Source organism: Dicentrarchus labrax, unplaced genomic scaffold, assembly GCF_905237075.1.
Source record: "Dicentrarchus labrax unplaced genomic scaffold, dlabrax2021, whole genome shotgun sequence".
In the NCBI taxonomy this organism is placed as follows: Eukaryota; Metazoa; Chordata; class Actinopteri; family Moronidae; genus Dicentrarchus; species Dicentrarchus labrax.
Window position 1 is genome coordinate 16,686,792 of NW_026136714.1, and position 26,566 is coordinate 16,713,357.

General features: G+C 40.6%; 2 protein-coding genes across 5 annotated transcripts; one reads left to right on the top strand and one right to left on the bottom strand.

Annotated features, from left to right (window-relative positions):
• Positions 1-1,123: 1,123 nt before the first annotated feature.
• On the top strand, positions 1,124-7,364 carry zgc:114041 (uncharacterized protein LOC574425 homolog). 4 transcript variants are annotated; one of them, XM_051422224.1, is made up of 6 exons: positions 1,124-1,468; positions 1,573-1,666; positions 2,167-2,399; positions 2,484-2,627; positions 3,546-4,319; positions 5,315-7,364. In XM_051422224.1, the coding sequence occupies exons 3-6, from the start codon at positions 2,204-2,206 to the stop codon at positions 5,494-5,496; spliced, it is 1,296 nt and encodes a 431-aa protein (XP_051278184.1). In that variant the 5' UTR covers positions 1,124-1,468; positions 1,573-1,666; positions 2,167-2,203; the 3' UTR covers positions 5,497-7,364. The 4 variants fall into 4 exon arrangements, with proteins under 4 accessions (XP_051278184.1, XP_051278183.1, XP_051278182.1 ...); XM_051422223.1 differs by having other exon boundaries at positions 1,125-1,468; positions 1,556-1,666; positions 2,164-2,399; XM_051422222.1 differs by having other exon boundaries at positions 1,125-1,468; positions 2,164-2,399.
• Positions 7,207-25,372, bottom strand: gldc (glycine dehydrogenase (decarboxylating)). The gene is made up of 25 exons (XM_051422221.1): positions 24,746-25,372; positions 24,506-24,584; positions 21,491-21,626; positions 20,975-21,139; positions 20,595-20,672; positions 20,269-20,416; positions 19,521-19,717; positions 19,255-19,351; positions 18,903-19,008; positions 18,303-18,442; positions 17,551-17,631; positions 17,354-17,451; positions 16,649-16,733; positions 16,529-16,570; positions 16,181-16,323; positions 15,447-15,522; positions 13,071-13,196; positions 12,739-12,888; positions 11,818-11,930; positions 11,440-11,581; positions 10,151-10,262; positions 9,791-9,886; positions 9,502-9,674; positions 9,300-9,380; positions 7,207-8,365 (listed from the first exon to the last, which is right to left on the bottom strand). Exons 1-25 carry the CDS (start codon positions 25,031-25,033, stop codon positions 8,225-8,227), a joined length of 3,093 nt encoding a protein of 1,030 aa, XP_051278181.1. The 5' UTR covers positions 25,034-25,372; the 3' UTR covers positions 7,207-8,224.
• Between the last annotated feature and the right edge of the window lie 1,194 nt (positions 25,373-26,566).

The window sequence follows — 26,566 nt, forward strand, 5'->3', positions numbered from 1 at the left end:
AAAAACTACTCAGAACCAGCCAAGAAGGTCACAAACTTTTTAGGGGAAGGAGAAGAATCACAAAACACAATGTACAGAATTTGTCATAATTAGAAACACGTTTCTTAATACACGTTAAATTCTGAAGCATATGAAACGGCTTGATTTTCCAGATTAAGATTAGAAAAGGTAGAAAGGTGTAAAAGATACAGGGTGAATGTAACGTACTACACATTTAAGATACCTGTAATGTTGACAGGTTGTGGGTGTGCCTCTTCCCTCGTGAAAGCTTTGTGTCTAGAGCCAACTGGATTAAACTGGAACTTCAACAGCTGATTATCTTTACAGGATGAAAGTGTTAAAAGTTTACTTTTAATCCATTAATGTGTATGTTGCATTTTACTGCTGTAAATGTTTATGGTTGAGCTAATTTTACCAACTTTATATAGGGTTAGTTTAATCTTCAGCAGTGCATCATATTCTATAAGATCATATGTTCGTAGTTTTCAGTTTAGTGACCATGCATTTTCCAGCTTATCCAAGAGGGCTTTTAAATCATTTATTTGAAGGAATAATGAATCCTTCCACTTATCAAAAACATTGGAAAACAACCGATTTTGAGATTAGATGCATTGTTTCACTGGACAGGAAGAGTATAAAAAATTGTAAACTCAAAAGTCAAAGTCAACTTTATTGTCCACTCTGCCATATGTACAGGACATATAGAGGGTTGAAATGCACGTTCTCTCAGACCCTAGTGTTGGTACAAATAATACAAAACAGGGGTTTAAATGAAAACTAAATACTAAAAAGGTACAAAGAATTTTAATATTTAAGGTACTGTTGAGACTGAATAGGCTGTGTGAGAGATGGGTGTGGTCACATTTTATTTTCAGGTTTTTTCCCCCAGTGGAAATGGTCTTCTATAGATTTGCAGATTAAAGCTGCAGTTAACAATTAGCTATAATCCGATCTATTTACAAAGGAACCTTGCCTTGAATTTTACATAACTCTTAATTTTCTCATTCTCCCTTGTGAGAAGCTTAAATTGGCTAAATACACTGGCATTTATGGAGATTAACCCCCCGCTGTTATAATTCAGAACAATGCACAAAAATGACATCAAACTCGACATTTTATTTTGAAATCCGGATGTTGCGCACGCTTCGGCTTTGCTGCAGCTTCATAAAAGCCGAGGAGGACGTTTAACCTGAACGTACGGCTGATGATAATATCTCACTGCTGTTTGTAACGAGTCTGAAGGGTCGTGTGCACATGGCTCTTGTTTGTTTTATGAAGAAAAGGCGCAATAATACCGCAAACATCCCCGATAACGGGCGCCTCCTTACTGTTGTTTCAATGCCATTACCTTAAACTGTAGAATAGGAGCGCACCGCAAAGCAGACGCGACTTCACCGCAGTACAAAAGGAGAAGTGAGCCTGAAACATATGTCGAGGACGCCAGGAGTGGGACAGTAGCAGAAAAAAGGTGGGTTTGCAATTTAAAAAGCTTTGTCTTTCTTAAGTACCGCAAGTTAGCTAGCTTATTATGTTTTTGTGTCCGCTTGATTTGAAGGAACCGTTGTGTTGTAGGTGAGCTACAGACAGAAATACAGACACACCAGTAACCAGAGGAGCAATTAGCAGCGACAGAGTGCGGGTCTCCGCCAGGTCTGTCTGCGGCCAGGTGAGAACTACAGGGGAGCCAGGGGGAAGCATGGCTGCTCTTCATAAGACATGAGCTCCCCTGAAAACACAATTTGTGTCATTTGTATCTCTAAAATAGTTAAAGTATCAGCCCCCATCCCTTTTAAAATGTCTGATATCTGTCTTTCTAGACAATTGCGATGCATATTAAGATGTTTTGAGGCATTTTTTGAAATAAAGTGCAGGAGGAAGTGAAATAATTCATTAAAAACTGAAGGCAACTTGTTCCAGTGAGACAGGGGTTGGTTGAATATGTGTTGTTGCTTATGTGTAAACTTAATATTGGTGTATGATTTGTGCACTAGGGTGACTTATCACTAATTCACTTTAAAAAAAAAAAAGGATACGTCTACTTTTGCCATCACCACTGAATCATGACAGCTTCTAGGCATTTATATTTTGCATGCTCATTTTCATTTCATTTCAAGGCCAGCCTGGCCTCGACGTTTATCATTTTATTGCTTGACAACCACTCAGCAGAGGCAGGAGAGCAGCCTGCAGAGTAGCTGGCTGGAAGATGAAGCGAGCTGGGCCTCCCGATGGGGGGTACGGCTGGGTGGTGGTCATGTCGGCCTTTGTCACCATGGGCCTCACCGCTGCTGTCCTCAAGAACTTAGGCCTCTTCTTCCTGGACATCCAGAGACACTTTGGAGTCCCGACCAGCACTACCTCGTGGGTCACCTCCACCACAATTGCCATGTTTCACCTCGGAGGTAAAGATGGGTTTTCAGCTTTAAATCCATAGTTGGTTTTTAACCTGAGATGTTTTTATAGTGGTGTTTTCATTGTTTTCTCAGCTCCAGCGGCCAGTGTGCTGACTTTACTGTTTTCTCAGAGAGCGGTCATCATAGTCGGAGGCCTGCTGGCTGCCTCCGGGATGTTGCTGGCATCTCTGGACCTCAGTCTGCCCTGGCTCTACCTCACTATGGGCGTCTTGCAAGGTAGCACATTCAGGACATACTCTGACCTCTCCAGGAAGCATTACTGTGTTTGGTCAGTCGTTGTCAGAGTAATGTCAAATTAAATCCACCTCTTGATCTGATGACATGTTTCTGATGAATCAGAAGTTGGTATGTTGTTGCACTTTGGGCTGGGAACACAGCAAGTAGAGCCACATGTGGCACCGTGCCAAAGAAGGATCATCTGAATAACTTACTTCATAGAAATACCAGCATGTGCATGAATCTTGATATATTTTTATCTTCCTGAACTGTTCCTAAATGTTCTTGTTTTGCAACATTGTGCAGTTCGGCTTCTTGTTAGGAAAGCACCCTGACCAGGGGAAACAGTTTTCTAGCCATACATTCAGTAGGTGTGACTTCCATGTGTTTTTTGACTCAAACTACAGCTACAGCTATAAATGAATACAGTATGACAACAAACTAAGGACCGTGGTTCATGCTTCTGAATTATAAGGAACCTTATGTGTGTACTAATACAGCTCATCTAAAGCCCAGTTCACACCAAAGATTTGCAAGTTGAAACTTGGAACTACTTGCAACGCTGATCTGCAACATACTGAAACCAATGCAACTGGACGTGACAGTGTATAATTTCCATAGCAACGACTCTCAATTAAATAATTTAATTGAGAAAATAATTGGCAGATAAATTGACAATGAAAATGGTCATTAGTTGCAGCCTGGATCCGTATGTTGTCTGTTTTCACCTAATAATAATTCTACAGAAATCACATTTTTCTTGGTGTTCCTAAACCCAGATGGCACAAACAAATATCTGACCAGGCGGGTGTGTCAAAGATGACCACTTTTGTTTGGTAGATACATCATCAGAGGACCCCAGGAAGAGGTCTTCCCCAAAAGATTTGATGATTAAAGGTTTCCATCTTCTATTTCAAGGAATTGGCATTTCCTTCTCGTGGATCCCTGCCAACAGCATGGTTAGCCACTACTTTGTAAAGTGGCGTCCCATCGCCTATGCCATCGCCAGCACAGGAGAATGCATCTTCGCCGTCATATTCAGCCCCTTCTTCCAGTGGCTGATTGAGATGTACAGCTGGCAGGGCGCCTTCCTCATCATCGGAGGCCTTCAGCTCAACCTGTGCGTCTGCGGTGCACTCATGAGACCCCTGGAGACAGACCAGAGCCCGCTACAGGACAGTGTAGAGGACGACGCCGCTCCGCTCCCGCCAAAGAAGAAAGTTCTCTTCCAGTTCTCCCTGATGAAAAAACCTGAGCTTTTCCTCTACATCCTGTTCGCCATCTTCGCAGCAGCAGGGTTTTTCATCCCACCTCTCTTTCTGGTGCCCTTCGCCAGCAGTTTGGGGATGGATAAGTACTGGCCGGCCTTGATCCTCTCCGTCCTGGCCTTGGCAGACCTGGGGGGGAGGCTGATCTGTGGGTGGATAGCCAACATGAGGCTGTTCAGGAACCTGCAGCTGCTCACCATGGCGGTCACTCTGCTCGGGGTGGCGCTCCTGCTGCTGCCCATCAGTCACAACTACTGGGTCATCCTGGCCTTTGCCTCGCTCTACGGCTTCCTGTTCGGCTGCGTGGTGGCCATTCACATCACCTCCATCGTGGACATTGTAACCCTGGAGGGATTTGACAGCGGACTGGGGCTCTTCATGCTCTTCAGGAGCATCGGTGGCTTCATCGGTCCACCTGCCGCAGGTGAGCAGTCTGTTTTTAGATTGTCAGGTAGAGACCGAATACACAGCCACAGGGGTGTGAGTTGATTCTGTGATTGTTTTGTGACTATAAGTGTGGCATAACAGTAATCGGTATTGAACAGGAGCACACACAATCATCATCATTTAAAGAAGTTTTGACATCGGTGCCAAAATTACACTTGAGTTGAACTTCGATACCAAAACAACACTTTATCCAACACCTTAGTTTTGGGAATGAAAACATGATGTAACCCCATTTTTATTTGATACGATCACCCTTTACTGATGAGGTGAAAATAAGGTGTCGCAGCAGCACAAGAAATAGAAAGCTGCTCAAAGGCCACTGTTAAAGAAAAACAAAAAAAAAACAACTACTTTTTGCCAAAAGAAGGTTTTAAGTTATTTGTAATATATCATAAATAATATCCAGGAATTAAGTAATTATTATTTTAGAATGGAAATTTGCATTCTACATATACGATGAAATGGATGCTGACTTTTGTGCACTGTCTAGGGAATCTACTTACTGAAATCAGTTAATTAAGACCATTTTCCCCATTCTGAAGACCAAATCACACATGGGTCTTTCTTCTTTTAATAATAATAACAACAACTGTTCATTAGATGGTCCATTCTGTTTTTGTGAATATTAGAATATCTTAAACAATCATTAAAGCTTTGCACCTGTTTCATTCTAAAAATGAAAATTCATTAGCACTTCTTAAAGTGACTCAGTTTCTTATAAAATGACAAAACCTCTAGTAGGACAACTCAAAATCCTTCTGATAACAGTTCTGGTAAATATGAAGCAAACACTTTCCCCAGAATGGATGTAACACCTGTAAGAAGAAACATATGATAAAGTATGTTCTTACAGGTAACACTGATGTGGCACAAACTGCAGGTCCACATACTCATTAAGGAACTGATACATCTGTTCATTTATTCATCAGCCCTGGCACACTGTGATCTTCAGTTTCTTGTTCTTTTGTGCAGGCTGGTTGGTGGATGAGACGAATGACTACAGCGCTGCCTTCTACCTCTCCGGCCTGTGCCTCATTTCATCAGCAGTGTTTGTCGTCCTGGTCGACCGCCTCGTAGAGAGGAGAAAGGCTGCGGAGGCTAAAGGTCTTCAGGCAATCAGCCAGGAGGACTGGGAAGCAGGAAAAGTCAAGTGAGACTCTGTTACATAAGAATTTTTACCTCAATGAACTTTAGGTGCCACAAGTGTTTGATCACACGCCAGCTGCTGGGTGGTTTGACCTAGTTTTACTGGTGATGCAGGTTTAGGTCATTAACCCTATCGGCCCCAGCTGGAAGCCAGCATCCTGTCCTCTGTTTTTAAGCGAGGCTTGCACACAAACCGATAAGTCAATTAACTTATCAACAACCCTGGTCCTTGAAAGCAAAATGAGCTATCGTGATTGTTTGTAACCCCTCCTTGTGTGTTTTTATTATGACAATCAATCAACATGTGAGGGTTAGGGGAAGTTTAACATTTGTTAGACTTGCAGTTTTTGACCTGGGATTGAAAGGGTGCCGACAGGTTTCGTTTTTTCCCCTCTGTGTCACAACTTTTTTAGCAGATGTAGATTCTTTTATGTTTTTTTTTAAATACCTAGAGGGTGTTTTGAAAAACATTTATGTTTTCAGTTGGCAACCAATAGAGAACAGTTTTAACAAATAAACACTGGTGGTATTTTTAACATTATGGACTAAAAACTTAAAAGCACTACAAGGAGTTTTTCACTGGTTGTGAAACAGTCTCGGTTTAATACTGTTGCCTCCTATATGATCTACATAAACAAGAGCATCAGTGAGAACACTGGCTACACTAGCGGATACGATGAAATGAGGCTGTTGCAACACTTCCACTTTTGTCCACAGGGGCCGCCACAATCAACACAAAATGTTGTCGCTGATTAAGATGAATGTAAACCAGACATTATCCTTTTTATCTGGGGAAATATTAGAAATGGCCTTCTTTTTGTTCACTCACTGTGGTTTAAAAAGGTGAACAGACAGCCAAAGTGAGCAGACAATAATTACAGTGTTAACAGGATAAGCTGGTAATATTATATATTTTATTGTCGAGTCAGGGCAGGAGGCTCCAAAAGCAAGATATGTCTGAATGTATTTAAGGAAAAAGCATAGATATTATTTAACTGTAGGACTCCCCTGTATTTAATCAGGGCTGTAAACCAAATGTGGGTCAGGCCACAGGAGGAGCCGTGCTCTTCAAGGCAACTATCCAGCTGTAAATAACTCTGGTGTCTGCAAGTAGTTCAGTATTGGATTTCTGTGTTACTGGTACGTTGGCCTGGTTTCTTAAAGGGCTATTTTGTTGTCACAGTTCTGATGTTGCTTTTATGGTGTTCTTCCTGTACAATAGACTAAAGATGAAGTCTGAAAAGGTTTGGTAACTTTTGACCACTTAAAACATGAATTTTCTTAATCTTTTTAAAAAGAAAAATAACTTCTTGTTCCTGAAGTACTGTAATACCAGTTCTCATACGCACAACTGACCTCTGCACCTTTTTTATTTTGTAGTTTAAACTACAGTATTTTATGTTTTCATGTTTTGTCTCAATACGAGGAATGGAATATTGTTTTTTAATGTTTGTTTTTAAGCAAAGATTCCAAGAATATACCAGTTCCGGCTTCTCAAATTTGAAAATTTATATCCAGATATTTATCTTTTATAAAGATATGTCATCTAATGTGAGAATAAATGTGCTAAATGTTGAGTTAAACCTGGAATGAAAGACCTGATCCACATCTTGTGATCCATTTTGTCAGTATAAAGATGAGATGTGTGAAATTAGTGTTCCTCTAGTCACCACTGGGTGGCAGTGTTGTCTAACGTGAGAACTTTAAAAAGCACACACTTAAAGACACATTTTTAATACAGACATCTTTTTCTACAGACAAAACAGTTTAGATTAGAAAATTCATTTAAAATTAAAGACTTCATCTACGGTCGACAAATGTCACAACACACAAGACATTTTCAAATAAAGATGCATATTAACAAATCTACAATAAACTACCTCCTATGTTTTCAGGTATTTGAAAAAGGGGAAAAAAGGGAAAGTCAAGGCAGCTATTTTACACAACAGAAACTGAGGCACCAAGGGTATTTTTATAAATGTTGGGAGTCTAGAAAACAACTGAACTGGGCTTACAGCACAGAATTTTAGAGGTGTGTTACGGAGCGGCCTCTGTGTCGAAGGGTGCACTTATTTTGCGACCTGGAAAAGCAAATGTTGCACCTTTTGGTCCATTGGATGAGTGTGTAGGGGAAAATCCCATGGCCCCAGTAAATAGAGTGCGTTCAGACGACGCCCAGTCCCAATGTCCACCTCACAGACTGACACCTATTTGTAATAAGTCTGTTAGGGCTCAGAGCTGTTTCATTGTGAAATCAGCAAGTGCTTGGAGGCTCTCTTTCAGACTTCTTGAGCCCCAACTAAATACACTTTTTGCACTGCTGCAGGCTCGGCTTGAGGGAATTAAGCACAATTTAATGTATGCATGTTAAAAACATGGAAAGCTTGAAAAAAATCAAACAACTTTTTAAGAGAGCTGGAAGGAAACAATAGCATCAAAAACGGTCTAGTTTTTGTCCCATGAAGCGCCTGATGGTATTCTTTGATTCGATTGATCATACTAATATACAAAGGTGAGCATTCTTTGAGGGGAAAAAAAAAAGTTACTCAATTTTATCAAACATTTGAAATATGAGCATCACACTACTGGCAGCAAACATGCTTCTGTCCAAGCTAATGTAGTGCTATGAGCCTTTATACCCTCCTGCTCTCACATTTTTACTGAGCAAATGGGTGTTAATTCTGTGAGGTTTTTACAGCTCAGACCCGGACATTGGGACTGGACCACAGGGAGCATCTATGAGGAGGCTCTCTTCTCCTCGTACGGAGACTCGTAGGCCTCCATGGGGGGGCACGTGCACACAAGGTGCTGGTCGCCATAGATGTCATCAATCCTGGAGATGCTCGGCCAGAATTTGGTCTCAGGCCTTATGAAGGGCTGGAAAGTAAGAAATGGAAGATGAATGTGAGAACAAAGTTATTTAATGGGGATTATTACGCTATACAGCTTTGTAGCCTTGTAAGTTTGCTGTAAAATAAGTATTCTAAAATATTTTTGAATCTGATCATTTTTATAAGGGTCTTGTTCACCCAAATTACAAAAGAAAAATGTCAATCTCAGTTTTCCAGAGGTCACAGCAATGTCTTCAGGTGGCTCGTTTTGTTTGATCAACAAAATGAATCAGGTCTTGATAATTGTAATTTTTCTGGCGAAAACACCAAATATTCCTGGTTCCAACTTTTCCTCATCATAAACAGTAATAAAGTGAATGTTTGGTTTTTAGACTGTTGGACTGAAACTAATTCATCTGAATTGTAGCTCGACAGATACTGGATTTTTATGGTCAGGTGGATACATTGGCCAATAATTCTTTTTTACATTAAAACAAAAATAATATTGATATGGTAAAAAAATCTAAGGAATCCTTGTTTTACCAAGATACTTTTTTCCTGATATTTTACAGAAAGAACTTTTATTCATAATGAAAATTGGTAGTTGCAGTCCTAAAACCCAATAAAATCGAGGTACATGGCGTTTCAGGGGGTTTGTTAACAAAAACATAGAATAAACGCCAGCCTTGACACAAGATCATCTACACTTTATTACGGTTAAATGAAGAGTATGCAGCTATAGAGGCTGTTGTACATCAACTGAATTAAACGATTCATAAATTACATCACTGGCCATTGAAGTCATTTCTTGTTGCAATTCTTACTTCTTACCACTAGGGGGCGACACAGACTATGGATTTTTTATTTTTATTTTATTTTTTAACCTTAAGCACCTGAGGTTACAAGTGCTATGAAGGAGCTGCTACATAAAGGTTGTAGCAGGGAGTGTGTAATGAAGTCAGAGCAATGAGGACACTCACCAAGGGGAAAGCAGCGTGCTCCCTGGAGTAGGGTCTGTCCCAGTTGGAGGATGAGATGCAGGCCAGAGAGTGAGGAGCCATCTGTAAACAAACACACGAGAGGACCTCAGATGTCATGCTGCATGTCACTGCTATATACATCAGCCGCTGTAATGCATCTTTCCACCTCAAACAAATAGACAAAAGGAAGCCAGTAGCGTACCTTGAGCGGGTTGATGCGGGAGTCCATCCTTCCCTCCTCAATGTCAGCGATCTCCTGTCGGATACCAAGCAAGGCGTCACAGAACCGGTCCATCTCGGCCTTATCCTCTGACTCCGTGGGCTCGATCATGAGGGTACCAGCCACCGGCCAGGACATGGTGGGTGCATGGAAACCTGAACACCAGCACAACAAAAACACAGAAATCTGAATAAAAATGTTTAGCACAAGGTACTAACAGTTCCAAATACAGTAACATATACAGTATTATTTTGTATTTAAGTCAGCCTACCGTAATCTTGCAACCTCTTGGCCACGTCGACGGCCTCAATGTTCGCAGTCTTCTTGAATGGCCTTACATCCAGAATGAACTCGTGGGCTACAAAACCTGTTCAGACCATCAGCAAACTCTTTATTTTCCCTACATAATTCATATTGTTTTATTTTTTTCCCTCCATTATTTTTTCCCTGGTCATCCATGCCCACTCTGCAGTGGCTCTCCCTCTACCTCTACCATGGGGGACTTGCCCCACAGTTTGAGAACCACTGGTGTAGAAGCATGAATTTTCAAAAGAATGATTGCAGACAGTCCCAGAAAGTGTAGAAAGAACATCAACATACGCTGATGGAAATAAAGATTTCACAGCCGTACCTTTCCTGCCTCTGAAGAGGACCTTGAAGTGACCTTCCAGCCTCTTGGCCATGTAGTTGGCATTGAGGATGGCCACCTCTGTAGCGTGACGCAGTCCTTTGGCTCCCATCATCTAAACACAGAACACATGAGGGATGTTAGCTGGAAATTTCACTGATAATGAAATTATATTATTAAAACTGCCACTGGACATATTGATTACAATAATTATTATTTAAGAATTCACATCCATTGCAAAACAAAATTTAATCTAATTTAGGCAGGTCATGCAGCATAGGTTTTGCTCAAATATTTATGTAATGTTTGTGTAACACCTGGTCTGAATAAAGAAATAAAGACAGTGAGGAGGTCAGTTCTTGAACAAAATGTTTTGCTACAAAATTATGTATCAAATCTCAAACATTCAGGTCAAAAACTAAAAAATGAAAGGCAGACAGACTTGAAAACCAGTGGTAACAATAAGAGAAGGCCGACCACTTCACTTAAAACATGTCTAAATGTGTCGCTTAGGAACATTTCTTCTTGATAAACAGCAGATAAAATGTCAACTACTAGCTGCTTACAGTGAAATCCTGACATTCCTTCACACTTCAGGTCATGTGACTCAGTCATGTCAGCCAGGTGACCTTAATGTCAACATGTGAAGAAAATGTCTCAGTGAGTAGAACAGATGTAACTAATATTTATTTATAAATTAATATTTAAGACAGGCATCAAGAACATCAAAGTGTGTGCAGACTTTTTTTGGTATTCTTGTAGCCCAAACTGCGTACATTCATGCCAGCTTTTCTAAGCTCTTTTTTTCCATGAATTTGCAGGAGAAAGTGAAAACTGCAAAAATAGTGGCGATTCTTTAGTATAATTCATAAAAAAATGTAAGGCAACTTGTTCCAGTGAGAATCATATCGCACTGTTTGGAGGGTAATTAATGCACATCGTCACATCTAGGAACAAGGAAGTGAGTTTGGTGATGTAAGACTCAGCACAGGAAATTACAATGATTGGTCAAATTTGCAGCATTTAGACAAAATTGCAAGGTTACACAGATTGCGATTGCAACAATTACCACAAATTCAACCAACTTGGAGAGACTGTAGAGACTGTTGCGCTGTGGCTGTGACAAAACTATTTTCCCATCCTACTCAGCCTCTTCTATCAGTGTGTTTTTGTTACTTTTAATACTATCAAATGTCTTATGTCCTTCTCCTTGCTCTGGTATTTCTTTTCAAACAAAGAAACATTTCATGTCAAACAAAACAACATGAACATCACTGATGATCTGCTCTGACCTTGATGTACGCCCAAGAGATTGGCAGGATGGCGCTGGAGCCCCAGGGGGCGGCACTGATGGTGCCCAGCGAGCTGCCCGTGTTGACTGAATGCATTGGGACCACCGGGTGGCTCGGCAGGAAGGGGGCAAGGTGGGCCTTCCTGTTGAAGCACAGATTGATTGATGATTGATTGATTGATCATGTTGACCTGCCTATACAGAATACACATGCTGGTGTGTGTATATACCCTTAATCTTAAATCGGGTCTCTTTCAGGATCACATTACATGTAGCATTCCAGCATAAATGTTAAAAATATATGGCTGCACAAACCAATTTAGCATTTTCCAGTTTTTCCGGTGAATTTCATTGCCTATATTCTTTCCCTCTTACTTACACTCCAATCGGCCCCATGCCAGGTCCTCCTCCACCATGAGGGATGCAGAAGGTCTTGTGCAGATTGAGATGAGACACATCGGAGCCGTAGTCTCCAGGACGACATAGACCGACCTGGAAAACAGGAAAATCAACTGTCTGCTGCCCATAGTGGCTGGCATATTCACCCATTATGGTTACTATGGTTACTTTTAAGACAGATTACCGCAAACTACCAGTATTAACAACATTTGTCTGATCTCAGACCAGACTGCTAATTTGGACTAACTTTACATTATAGACCGATGCTATATACACACCTTAAATCCAAGCACTAATAAGACAATGAATGTACAACAGATGTTAATCTAATTTAATCTAATTTAACTCTAGATTTCTTTAAGAACTCTTAAATGAAGGCCAATTGAGATTTCAGTTGTGGCTTTGTTAAGCATTTAGAATTTCAAATTAAAACATTTTTTACATGTATAGAGTTTTAAGTGTCCAAGAGCTCTTCATTCAACTATTAACATCAACATAAGTTTTATTAGACCACAGCATTTCATTGTTCTTCGTAACAACACAAACATGCAAAAACCCTAATTAATCTTACTGATAATCATTTGAATATCTAAAGTAATCTCTCTTTAATTTGGTCTGCCCAATTATTTAAGAATAATTCCCACTTCCAGTGAAAGAGGAGCAAGTTTGCATCTTCAAAGACAGAGAGGGCAGGGTCTGTAAGCCTGTCAGGGATTGGTGGAGGTGGTACTGGTATAAAAATCATCATGTGCATATTATAGAGGCCAAAGGTCTATTTACAGCATGATAACACACATCTATAAACCTTTATCCTATTAGCCTTCAGTTTTCACAAGTAATATTTACTCTCCATGAAGAGCATTCAGACATTTTTACATCATGTACGCTGCTCCTCTCTCACCTGGGCGTTCATGTTGGCGCCATCCAGGTACACCTGGCCACCGTTGGCATGAATAAGATCACACGTGTCTCTGATGTGCTCCTCAAACACACCAAAGGTAGAAGGGTAGGTGATCATCATGGCTGCCAGACTCGCTTTGTGTTTATCCACCTGGAAGAGAGGGCAGGATTTAGCAGACAGAAACAGAGTTTCTGTTAAAGAACTGTCTGAAGGCCATCCTGAGATAACCCTTGTGATATCATCAGGGTTATGACATTCTCAGACCTGAGAAAGCTAGTAATACAACAATATCATCCTCATGCGTGGAATGAGTGGAATGCAAACAGTCTCACCAGGGACTTGAGGTGTGCCATGTCGATGTTGCCATCCTTGTCCACCTCCACCACCTGAACCTTCATGCCAGCCATCTGAGCGCTCGCAGGGTTGGTGCCGTGAGCTGACTTGGGGATCAGACAGACCTGGAGTGAAAGGAAAAATATCAATGTAGCAGACCTGGATGAGCAAAGAAGATAATACGGAGTATGAAAAAGTTGTGATGTATTTGTAGCCAGGATGGAAATGATATAATTCAGCGTGTGTTAAACTTTTTTTTGTACAATAACAGCACAACAGAACATCCTCATATTAAGACAGGATGCTGATCTATTAAAGCCAAAGGATATGTGTGGACTAGGGTGACCAAGTGTCGCTCTTTATGTGAGACTGCACTGCATTATTATTCCCACATATTGAGAGAACGTCCCACATTTTGATTGGCTCAAGTGAAAGTACTACAGGACACAGATTTTTCTAAAATAATTTTTTATCCAATGGCTGTGAAGAAAGCAAGAAAAGTTGTCATCACAAGGCTGTGTCTGATGTTGATGCTATGATATGCCCAACGGGGGAAATTGTGTGTCACCACAAAGTCACAAGGTATGAGGATTTAGGTGGAATATGATGGAAAGTACCACAAAGAAAGGGGAATAAATCTACAACAAAGACTGGGAAACTACTTATAACTGGGTGAAGCCAGTGGAAGGCGACTGTGGCTTAAGACCATAATAAGAACTGTGAAATTGTAGCTTCCTTTTCATGCTCACTGTATTAACTTGAGATGGGAGTGTGGGTAGTTGCATTCAAATAAAATATATTCAAGTCCTTCACATGCTAAAGGCTTAACCTGTAACCTGAATAGTCTATGCTACTGAAAAGCTTACAGATGTTACAAGCGAAGGGGCAGAAAGGGAAAGTTTATTTTTTAAATTAGACAGACAAAACCTGAAACTATTTCTCAGCATTGCTAACATGTCTCACACTCTTTGTACTACATTTTATCCTGCATGCAAAGTAGACCAACAAGCTTTCAACTAAGACATGAATATTACTATAAATCATCTCCTTTATTGAGTTTGAATCTAAAACTGTTGCTTTGTACAGAAATGAGAGCTGAAGAAAGCCATGGACAAACAGTACACTACTGTTAATAACTACCTGCATGCAGTTGTTATAATGTAGAATAGATAATAAAATATTATTTCAAACAGAAATAGCTAGGCTTTTAAGGGTTTAGTCTGTGTGGGGACATGCTGTAACTGTTCTTGGTTGAATTTTGATCCAGCCAACACCCACCACTGGCCCTAATGTGTAACCTGCCACTAATTGATTTTATACCTTATTAGGGTGACACTTCTGACATTTTGCAACTTAGTCACACAAGGAAACTGGGGCACTGACTGACTGGGAAAACACAGCGAGCCACACAGCGATGACTTGCAGTTCTCAAAGTCTTAAAACCTCCAAATATGGAATCTTGAAAGCATGTAGCCTATAGTGGGATCACAGCGTTTGCAGCCCCTGTGTTTGCACAAACGGTTGTTAGTTTGGACCTTGACTGTTTCAAGGGATCAGGCCACTATCTAAGATGTACTAATGAGGGAGCCATTAAAAAACAAAGGCCAGTTTACAGTACAGGGAAAAAATACTTTAGTCAGCCAGTCTTTAATCTGAGAGTATGCCTTATCTCGACTTGTCCTCGAGCAACTGCCAATCAGTACGACAGGATACTGAAGGAATTTCTAACCAGAATACTTGAAACATGTTAATGTGTGATGTCAAAGTGACCTCTTGTAGCCTGGGAACACTAAACTGATAGTATGTACTTTATTAGCCTCTGTCAGTAGGCGTTCAGTCAGCATAATGAAAGAAACTACCGGTGATGAATCATTTTTAGCTATCGGCCCCGTAACTCCGTCTAAGAATAGAAATGAAATGATTGTTTTACTGCCTTCAGAATCACTTTAATCTTCTTTAAAGTTTACTAAGTTTAAAGTTGAATTGCATTTGTGAACCAGGTTTCATATATTTTAATTTCTCTTTCTCAGGATCATTTCCGGTTTTCATGCTTCGGCCCCTCTAATCCTCTCTTTAGGTACATTTTAATGCAAATAATGAGGAAGTTAAAGTTATACTTTGACATTTCGGTACTCTGTTGAAAGGTCACACAATCCGCCTACCAACTGCTCTAGGGCTCACTTATAAGGTTATTTTGTTACGGTTGGTTAGGCAAGACTATTTTTTGGACAGGGCAGTGACTTCCTACAGTTTTCCTGTAACTGGGAGGTCCAGACAGACTCCAGGAAGTCAAATGTTATTAAATCCTGTTCACTTTTTTTGGTATGACTGCAGTCCAATTAGACTTTTTTTTCTGTCAACAGCAGCACACTTACACTTCTCCCGTTCTCTCCCTTTGAGTTCAGGTAGGCTTTGATGGCAGCCAGGCCAGCGTATTCTCCCTGAGCACCACTGGAAGACAAGGCAAACACACCATGGTCATGTACTATACACCTACACACATCCTCCCCACCTCAGCACAGTTCAAAGAACAGTCTGCACACATTACCAAAAGAGGAGAGACAGGAGGGATGAAAAGCTAGCAGCATGATAACCCTCTAGGCCAATGTAGCATGGTGTGATATTCATAAACCCTCTGCAGCTGATAAGTGGCGATAGACAGCGGAGGTGGGTGTGTGCTTTATCAGCTGAAACCTGAAATATGAAGCAGGTAGTTCCTAACATTTGACTACTGGATACTAAAGTCTGAAACTACAAAGGGTTCACTCAAAAAAAGGCTTTTACTCAAAGCTGAGTAAAGGATGAAAAATCTGTAAATAATGCATTATTATAATCACATATACTACAGGTTATAAGGCCAGAACAGTTGACTGTCTACAAACTTTATGCATTTAAAAAACATTTAATGAAGTTATTCTTATGACACCGGGGGTTAAAAAGAAGGGGCAATTTTAAATTAAATTAAATGTTTTTGGTAGGAAATGCCTTAAATTTTAAAGGATCAATTCATGCTGATGAGCTGCTGCTGTGAACACTGTTTCATGATGTGTGGCAGCATTCTGGATACTAGTATATGCAAATGTGTGCTGCAACAAAAGGTGGGTCTTACCTGTTTGGCTGGAAGGAAATGTTGTCATAGCCGGTCAACTCACAGAGGTCCTTCTCCAGCTGTCTGAAGAGCTTCTGGTAGCCATCAGCCTGATCCAGAGGCACGAATGGGTGGACGTTGGCAAACTCCCTCCAGGTGATTGGCTAAAGGAGGAGAGGACAGCAGTGAGCTTTCCAAAATCACTTCATCTTGACCATGGAAAAGTTGCCTCAGTTGTCAGTGTTTTCATGTTTAGTTGTTCACATACTAAAAGGTCTCATGATAACAAATAAACCATCTTCATTACCACTAGGCCTTGTGATTAGAATTAGATGAGAACATGATCATCAGATCTATTGAAAAACTTACCATGAGCTCTGAAGAACTGTTTAACTTCATGGTGCAGGAGCCCTGAAGAAGAAAACAACATTTTAAAACCTCATAACTCTCACAGTATGAATATCTTGTTTGCCTTCAGGTCGTACTGACCAGTGGTATCATGCTGTGCACCAGAGAGATGTCCTTGTTCTCCAGACGCTTCATGTATCGCACAATGTTGGTCTCAGAGTGATAGCTGGAGACAAAAAGCAACCAGAAAGACAGATGGGATTAACTGATATTACAATATTTAGCATGTCACTAGATTAATGCAAAAGTAACCTGCTTACTAAGTGCTTTATTAGAAGTTTGAGCAAGCATTTTTTTCCAAGCATGTCATAATAAGTATGTCAGAGAGTAAACCTAATACTTTAGACATTAGAAGCCCTGATACCAGGGCTATGATATGGCGCTAATAAAGATAACATGTGCCACTTTTAGCAGCCGAGAGAGATGCCTGCCTTGCCGCTAAGGCTTTGTTGAAACCCATTTCTACTGCATAAATAAATAATTTGTACAGCACATCCTTTATTTGAATTATTAAATTGAGGCAGATCTTTATGCAGGTGGGCATCAAAACTGTTTGTGGCAGGGATTAATTACATGACAGCCAATGATGGATGCAACCACAATAGGAATAAACAGAGTGAGAGAACTTAAAATACTCTGAACCAACACCAGTAATCAATATATATAGTGGTATTCATAGCCAAACATGTCATAAAAACATAAAAGTGGTATCACGTCTGTGCAGTCTATTATCATTGTATAGTGCTTCACTGTTTGCTATAGTGCAATTTAACTGAGAACACCAACCTGTTAAAGACCTGGTGGGAGAGGAACTTGCTCGTCCTCTTGAAAGGACTTCCCATGACTCCCTTCACCCGCTCACCCATCTTCTCTGCGATCAGCTCCTGAAAAGCAGCATTTCAAGCATTTTAAGCATTTTAAAGCAGGTTGCATTTTACATGAACACTAAAATATAAACAGTGAGTGAAGAACAATCAACTTACAGCTGAAGATTCACAGCCAAAGACCCAGAGCAAGTCATCCAAGTCCCTCTCAGTCACAGTCTCATCCAAAGAGACACCTAACTGTTGGCAGAGAAAAGAAGGGATGAAAACATTGCATCTGGATCTGGCATTGTAGATCATCAGGTTGACTCAAGTAGATCAAGTACAGTTTAATTCAGTTGAAACATTGGCTTGTTTGAACAGGAGATGCCTAAGAAAACACAAATACGTTGGGTTGGTTTGAAAATTACAGTGGAAGCCGAAGGCACTCTGAGTAAATGCCACTGATGTTTGGTTTTACATGCCATGTAAAAAAAGCTTCTCTCAACAAAGTAGTCTATTAAGAGCTGTCTCTAACTTGTTGACTGTAAAAAAAAAAACAAAAAAAAAACAAAGAGCATACCAATAATAATACAACCATTTCCCTAAGAATTCGGGATTTCCCTAAGAATTAAAATAAAATTACTCAAGCATTGTTTGAAAGTGAGTTATTAATATTTAGTTTAACTTTTTATTAATTCAAAAACCCTTGATTTATGTATTTATGTTTATGTGATTCTGGTTAGCAATTTGCAACTTTATTATTTAACCTAACGGCTGTAATTTGAGGTAATCCTTCCCATTGTGGCAGCAGTGGCAAAACATTGCGAAACATTGTTACACCCATGATGTTACAAATGTTTTGTTTGTTTAAAAGTTGCCAAACCACTTGTACATGTGAAAGGGTTTCAAAGAACATGATGAGTTCTCACCACTCCCTCGGTGTAGACTCTAAGATTTATCTGCCTCTGGGAGGCTCTCTCAAAGATGTCCTTGGCAGCCACGCTGCAGTTGATCTTTAGAGTGTCGAAGAACATCTCACTGTGCAGCCGGTGTCCTGCTCTCTTCAGACCTGAAACAAAGAGGACAATTACATACAGTACATTGAATAAATGTGTGTTTATTGATTCATAGACCGGAACCGGATAAGAAAATAAATTTTTTGCATCTTCCCCATTATGCATGATGAAATATTGGTCTCTGTCCTGTCCTTAATTGGATCCTTCGTCCACAATGTGTCAGATGTAGTCACTGACTGATGTTGAGAAAATTCGATGGTGGAATATCACCTCAAATTAAGGACATTGTCAAATTCACACTGTTTATTTGTTAATTAATCTGTTTTTCTTTCATGTAGCATCTTGGATTGATGGGACGTGGACAAAATCTGGGGAAAATTACTCATCTCACACTTCTGTTGCAAACAAGTTTCACAAATTGCCGGAGATGATTACTAAAATGATCCTGGTGCTGCATTAATAAACGCTTGATTTCAAGTTAAAAAAAAAAAAACAGAAAAAAAACAAATTTACCTTCAGCAAGGATCAGAGCAGCATTGTGTGTCCTCTCAGCGATGTGTTTGACTCCCTGAGGACCGTGATACAGTGCATACATGGCAGCCATGTTGGCTAGCAGAGCCTGGGAGTCAGAGGTTGAACACCAAGGATGAAGATTTTATTATAATTATATTATATTTGGTCAAATTTAACTAAAAGACAAAAAAAAGAAATTTCTTGCTACAAATTCTTCCACATCAGCTCATTGATTGACAGCAGCTACATATAAGCAAAAACACACATTCTCCCATGTTTGTTCCAAATTATTTAACCTCCTGCTTCACTTTGTTTATTCATATGTGGAAACTAAATGCAAACCTGGTCATACCTGAGCAGTGCAGATGTTGCTGGTTGCTTTGTCTCTGCGAATGTGCTGCTCTCTGGTCTGCAAAGCAAGCCGATACACCTCCTTACCAGCTGCATCCCTAAAATGTAAATATATATTTTTTAAACTGTTCCCAAAGGAAGCTTTTGAGTTTCCTTCATTGGTCTTATTATGACGTCCTGTCATTTTTTCGAAAATGTACACTGAGCTTCCCTCTCATGAAATAAAATCTGTTTAAGTTATTCTAAGCAGTGAGTGTTGTGTCTCACCTGGTGACTCCAACCATTCTGCCAGGCATCATCCGGATCAGATTGTCTTTAACAGCGAAGAAGGCAGCGTGAGGACCACCATAGCAGAGTGGAACCCCAAACCTCTGGGAGCTGCCCAGTGCAATATCAACGCCAAACTCCCCAGGAGGACGCAGCACGCAAAGGGCCAACAGATCTGTGGCACAGCAAGCCAGCGCCTTGACCGGAAAAGGACCAGTGTATAATTGAGGCAATCGTCATAACAAGACAACTATTCTGGCTAATCTTTACCTGTTGGTTTGCAGTTACATCACATATGTCAGATTTGAGCACTTCCTGTGAAACAATGGTCCAAGCCCAACCGAATCTTGATAGCGGTTTATGCACAAAGCCAATTCTTCTATGTAGAAATACTACAGCGTCATCAGCATAAAACTTTAACTGGATCTGCTGTGAAATGGGTCATGCAATTGTTTCCTTGAGACACCTTGATAATTAATTCACATATCATATATGGACACTCCTCTACCCACAAAAAGTGACAAATTACAGCATATATGCAAAACACCATTTCAGTTTATTATCAGTCAGTCAAATTATTTGTATAGCACCTTTCATACGGGTGGAGACTGTGATAGAGCAAATAAAAACTAGATTAAATTACAATGTTATGATTACATAGTTTCTGATGATTCAAGGTTAAAAATATTCAAACTATTAGTTTTGCTCATCATTGTAAACCTGTACAGTAGCCTGAAAGCTCTCTTACCCCTCCCTTGTGTGCCCGGTCTACAAGAGCTGTGAAGTCTTCCACCCTGCCATCAGTGTCTGGATACTGGAAGAGGACACCACTCACATCCTTCCCACTGAAGTCCATCTCATGAGGCAGCTTCAGCACGGTTTGCACCCCAATGTAGCTGCAACATAACAGTGAAAACTTAGCAGGTACTTTGAGAAGAGACAGTGATTTCTGTATAAAATGATACATTGTTTTTATATCATAAAAGAGGTAATTAATGCAATAAAAAGATTTATTGATGTAGATAACCCTGTTTTTAACATCTCATACATTAATTGTGTGCGTATAATACATACTTGGCTCTGGTCTGCACCACAGCAATGGTCTGGGGATGGCAGCGTGGGTCAATGTAGAAGGTTCTTCTTTTGTTCTGTCTGTGATAAGTAAACACAAAACACTGTAACTCAGGCCTGTCAGGCAACAAACAAATTAGATCTTGAATTAAAGTCTTTTTCATAGCACACGTGTCTTCTAGCATAACAGGGGTATTTTGCTATACCTACTTTAAGGAAACACAGAGCCCTGAATGTTACTGGTCACTGGTAAAATTTAAGCTTTTTCTTTTGCTGCATCTAATACGTACAAGTTCCTGTTGACAACATATACATATTTATGTACGGTTCTCCACATCACTGCTTGTGTTCTTGTGATCTACAGTAGATCAGCTTGTAAATACCTGTGGCAGAGCTGCATGGCCTCAGCAGCAGCCGTTCCTTCGTCAAGCAGGGAGGCGTTGGCTACAGGCATGCCTGTGATTTCACAGATCATAGTCTGGTAGTTGAGGAGAGACTCCAGGCGACCCTGAGAGACCTCGGGCTGGTAGGGAGTGTACTGAGTCACCCTGAGGACAAGACAGACACAAAGAATCAACAGAGTGAGTTTGGACACGAGGACAATGGTGCAAAGTTGGTGGTATTTAAGGAACCGAGACGGGACAGTGAAATGCATTGTACGACTCCCCCGACTCCAAATTTTGGAAAATCTTGTTCAGCAGAAAGCATCATCAGATCTCACATAAGTGAAGTCTTAGTAACCTCAAGTCACAGGACTTCTTATTAAGGGTTACTGCAGCCTCATTACATAACACAAACATCATTAGTGATCTGTCATGCTCAGAGAGGAAACAAGCTCACTGCACTTTCAAATATTCATCAGGTTTCTTATCGAGTGAGGATCATGTGAGAGCACTCACCAGCCTGAGTTCTCCAGGAGATTGCGCTGGATGGGCGGCGGTACTGAGCAGTTGTAGTAGCCCATGCCGATGTAGGACCTCCATACTTTGTTCATTGATGCAATCTTCTGCAGAGACTCCAGAATCTCATTCTCACCTGTGAATTATTTAATTTGTGATTATGATTTGGTCTTTTGGTGTCAACCTAATTAGAAAACTCAGGACATTTATCAAAGTCACAACCGGCAGCAGACATAACAGTTTCTGACTTCATGTTATTGTACATCACCAACCCCTAGTTATAATGTAGAATCACACGTAAAACCACTACATCGTTTAAAGTTTGCATTCCTGTCCAACACAGAACAATAAATTAACAATAATGTGAAACGGCGACTGTGCCAAAAAAAAAAAAATATCAGATGAAGAGCATCATGTCTCTCATGTGAGGAATTGGCTGTATAACTAATAAGATAAAGATCAGTGTGGCATGTGATCACTTAGAGCTGCCACACACAGCCCACAAAATAATTAGGCTCCTTTTCAAGGCATATACTGTAAAGTAAATATTGCAAGGAAAAACACCTTACAAATGAACTTGAGAAGACAATGCAAATATAAAAATATTTCTGTCCATCTAACAAGCAAATATCAAGGACTACACCATGGTTTCTTTCCCAATGGCCAGTCATTTAGCCTCATTCTCCGCTGCTGTAAGGAAGCTCTGCCAATACACAACCAGCCTCTGAGATTCCACTGGCCTTCCTGGCTGCTTAGCAACTCCAAGGAATGGACAATACCGCCCGTCTGAACCGAAAGCCCTAACTACTCCTGTTTTCGGAAAAGAAAGACACCTTTAAGGGACGGATCGTAGCCAGTATACAAGAGGATATTTATAGCTTCTTCCAAAGGCTAAACGGTGCACATTCAACTTTGTGAAAGTGTTTGGAGGTGGTGAATCCGCCAAATTCACTACAGAAAATAAAAATTTAGTGACTAAGGATTATCAACAGGTTCCGGGTGAGCTGGTACGTGTCTTCTTGTGTGTGTGTGTGTGTGTGTTGTGTGTGTGTGTGTGTGTGTGTGTGTGTGTGAGAGTTTGTTTCAGAAGGGAGGACTGCTTTCCCATGGTCCCAGAGTTCTACAGGGCAGCAAAAAAGCCTGATTCAGAACCATCCAGGAGGTCTATTGTTAAAGAGAGAATCCCTCGCTGGCTTTGCAAACTGAAGCCCTCCAAAGCTGAACAAGCAGAAAACCAGCACGGCCTCCAGTTTGTTCCTTCAGCATGGCTTGTTGCATTATGAGACCTGACAGAGTCAGAGGAGGGGCCGACACAAGGGTGGATCGGAATGACTAGGTGATATGGAGAAGCCAAAGTACCTGCGGATTTCTTACTTTGTGCTCTAACAGCAATCCTTTTTCCAGTGGATCTCCGATGTTAAAGCTGTCCTCTTTTGTCTCAAATTATTTTTGCTGTCAAATCAATGATTCAAGTTTATAGTTTCAGAATCATACATTAGCGTGTCAACATTTATTTATTGTGCACAGTCGCACACAAGGTGTCTCAGCACACCTTCAATTAAAGATAAAATGCGTAAGAAAGTCTAAGCTAGTGTTGGGTTATAAATCATTATTAGAGTTTATAAACTTTCAATAATATCATTGTGACATGAACATAAAATTAATGAATTTTGAGAATTGATTAATCTTTTTTTTTTTCAACTTCTTGGGCTTCTTTAGGAAATTGTGACAGGCTTCATTCAATATTTTTGAAGTTTATGATCCCAAACGGTTAAAAAATGATCTGCTAGAAATATTCCTCGGATTGTAACAGTTAGTTGCTGCACTAATTATTTTTGTTGTTTTACAAAATTCTGCTGATTTCAAGCCAACTGAGACCAAAAATGAACAAACTAAATTACTGCAGATTTGACGAGTTTTGTCTCATAATCAATAAGAATAGAACCGATTGCATCACATTGAACATCAATGTAACTGTTTTGAATGTGATACTGGAGATTTTTGTGATATCATGAGATACCAGAAAAGCCGTTTATCATTATTGATCGTATATGCTTATTGATTTGCTGCCCAGTCTTGTTGTATTCTTTAAAAATGTACACATCTGCACACTCAAAACAGTGACAGGATAACAGCAACAGTTCAACAAATTAATATAAACCTCCCTCCAAACAGAAATATACTTGCATCAGCAAACACATCTGTTTATGTGGTCAGTCATCATTTATGCAGCTTTCACTAGGGGACAGAGGGCATCTACTGTAGCTGATTTTATTTAAATCACTGCCTTATCTCTTCCATTGTTTGCTGGAAACCCCCTCTGATAAAACCACCCTTCCTTAGTCTATAGTAGGCTATTTCTAAGCCAAAACCAACTGGTTTTAACAGGAAAGACTAAGTATCTAGTACTGAAATGTACGCATGTTGCATGGGAAGAGAAAAAAAAAAAAAACACATCCAGGCAAATCCCATGCAAAACATACCCAAGTCACCTTATTAGGAACCCCCTCGGCTGTGATGTAATGTGAACGCTGTAACCAGATTGAACTGGACTTGGGACCGGAGCTCAAGGCTAAACTTTACACTCCAGTTGCCATCCTATGAGCATCGGCTTCCCAACAGGAGATTGGTGCCGCTCGCCGAGTTTCGCAAAAACAACTCCAAATATGTTCAAAGGAAGACTTAACAGGGGAGAGCGCTCCACGGCACACAATAGAGGTGCAACCTACATTTCAGCCACTCACTTGGCTTCATTTCACGCCCGCTTAATGTTGGAGGGGGGTGGGGGGGAAATAAAACCTCACCGTGCAAAATAGCAGAAGACGAGTGAGATTAAAAATGCAATGTTGGTTTTTTTTAACATGCGTTTTAAAGATATTTGCCATTTTTAAAATCCTGGTTTGGGCGCTATTGCACCGAGGCTGACCATGCAGCCTTTCAGCATTAGGGATGTGAATGCCACATAATGAGGTTGTTGTATCAATAAAATACATTTAACTGAAGGTAAAAACTTACAGACTGGATCATCCATTTTCATACTCCTCTGCATACGGATGGATTCTGGGACTGTGTCTTCGATCAACTGGTCGATCGACTGTCGGGGGGGATAAATAAAGAATTTTAATAAATAAAAGCGCGCAGAACGGGACTGTGAATATGAAATGATATCAATATAGTGCACAGAGGGAATCTTTTCACGGTGAAATTAAGGTTTTTAATCACTGCGCCCAGTTTATTTTTGTGGGCAAATCTTACCTCGAGTCCCAGAGCATCCAGCATTTCTCTCTTCTCCCTCTCACCTGGACCGATGTGCCTCTCCGCAAAATCATCATGCCTGGGTAATATCCTCTCTATCTGCCTGGAGGAGACGGCTGCGGAGGTCCTCAGACCCCGGGCTGCTGTTGTCGGGGATGCCCCGCTGTTTCGGATCCTGCACTGAAGTTTCCAAACCACGCGGCTCTTGTCACTCAGATGCCTGCACGGCGCGCTGGGATTCACCGACTTAGCCAAGAAGATCCCCCAGGACTTGGCGCAGCTCTGCATCTCTAAATCACTTTGCAAGACAAGTCTGCAAAAAAAAAAAAACTTGGTGACGCCTCGTCCTCCCCTCGCTCGGCAGCTGAGTTTTCCCCCCAACTGAAAGACTGATGCGATCCCTGCAGCAGACTCTGCCAACTCCTTCAAAAACTGCAGAGTTTATACAACTGCACGGTTGCACAAGAGCGAACCAATCAGGGCGGGGGATGCTGCGTGACGCTGTGAGGAGCCCAGGTCAAACAGCTGCTAAACTTTCTCACGTGCCCACCCGTCCACCGAGGGAGAGGGAGAGAAAGCATATACAAGGAGGTTTGCAGGAACAAGGGCTCAGAGTCCGAGCTGAACACTGAGAGCTCATAGAGGTAGACGGCAAGGTGTACCTAGTGGGTGAAATGGGACGGTCACACAGATCAGGGGCGGATCTAGAGGGATGTTCATGGGGTGGCAAGAGGGTGGCGAGAGGGTTGCATGGCGACTTTAAGGGTTGGTAGACACATAGGCGGATTTAATTGCAAACAATGACATATGTTTGCAAGGGAAAGTCCCCCAGACTCAAAAGCATTGTTGCAGCACTGAATAGAAATATCTATTAGAAATCCAGAAATTGTTTTATTTGCAAATCTTAAGACATTTTTACAAATACATGTCTTTTTTTCCATTTAACCTAAGCCTATCGTAAAATGTGTCCACAAAAGATCCTTATTTTAATTTTTAGAATGAATCTAAATTAATGTGTTATATTTGACAGCGTTTGATAGCAAACTGGGGTGGCCGGGGTTTTTTGGGGGGGGAGTGGCAGCTGTCACCCACATGCCATCCCTGATCCAGCCCTGACCCAGTTGCCAATAAAGGAGAAATTGGTGTTTGTTCATTCCTATTTTACAAAGAAAACAGTAATGTATTAGATAAAAACATACCTTGATATCATTCTAATGTTATCACAAGGACAAACCAGAATAATCGCCAGTGAGTCATTTACCTGTTCTTATTATCCTTTACTGCTTCCTGAGTGTGTATAAAGAGCTCAAAAAAGCAAATGCTACTGTCAAAGGAGACCAACTGCTTGTGGACTTATCACGCATCAAAGTTTCCAAGTCTGTGAGAAGAGATTTGATCTGTGGTTGTACTTTCGTTATTTATTTAAAAAAAAAAAAAAAAAACATGTTGATGCTGTTCATATTTTGAAATGCATCATGGGTGAGTGGACAGCTCTGAAAACAGGTTTAACCAGCATGCATTTGGATCCAATCACTGAAGCCATGCCCGCATTCTGGGGTAAGGGAGGCATGTGTCCAAAACAGGCTACAGAGGGAAAGTAAATGCATCAATAGCAGCAGTGGAAGACCATGTCAAAACACAGCTGATTTTATTAAATCAAACTAACCTAATGCTTTAAAGTCTGTACAAAAGTAAAGGAGCCAGTGAAATAGTTTCTCTAGCAGATATGCACAAATAAAGAGCTGCATTTAAACAAATAAACCACTCCAAAATACATATATAATACATTTGCTAGTAGAGGCAATATCTAGGAGAGTAATA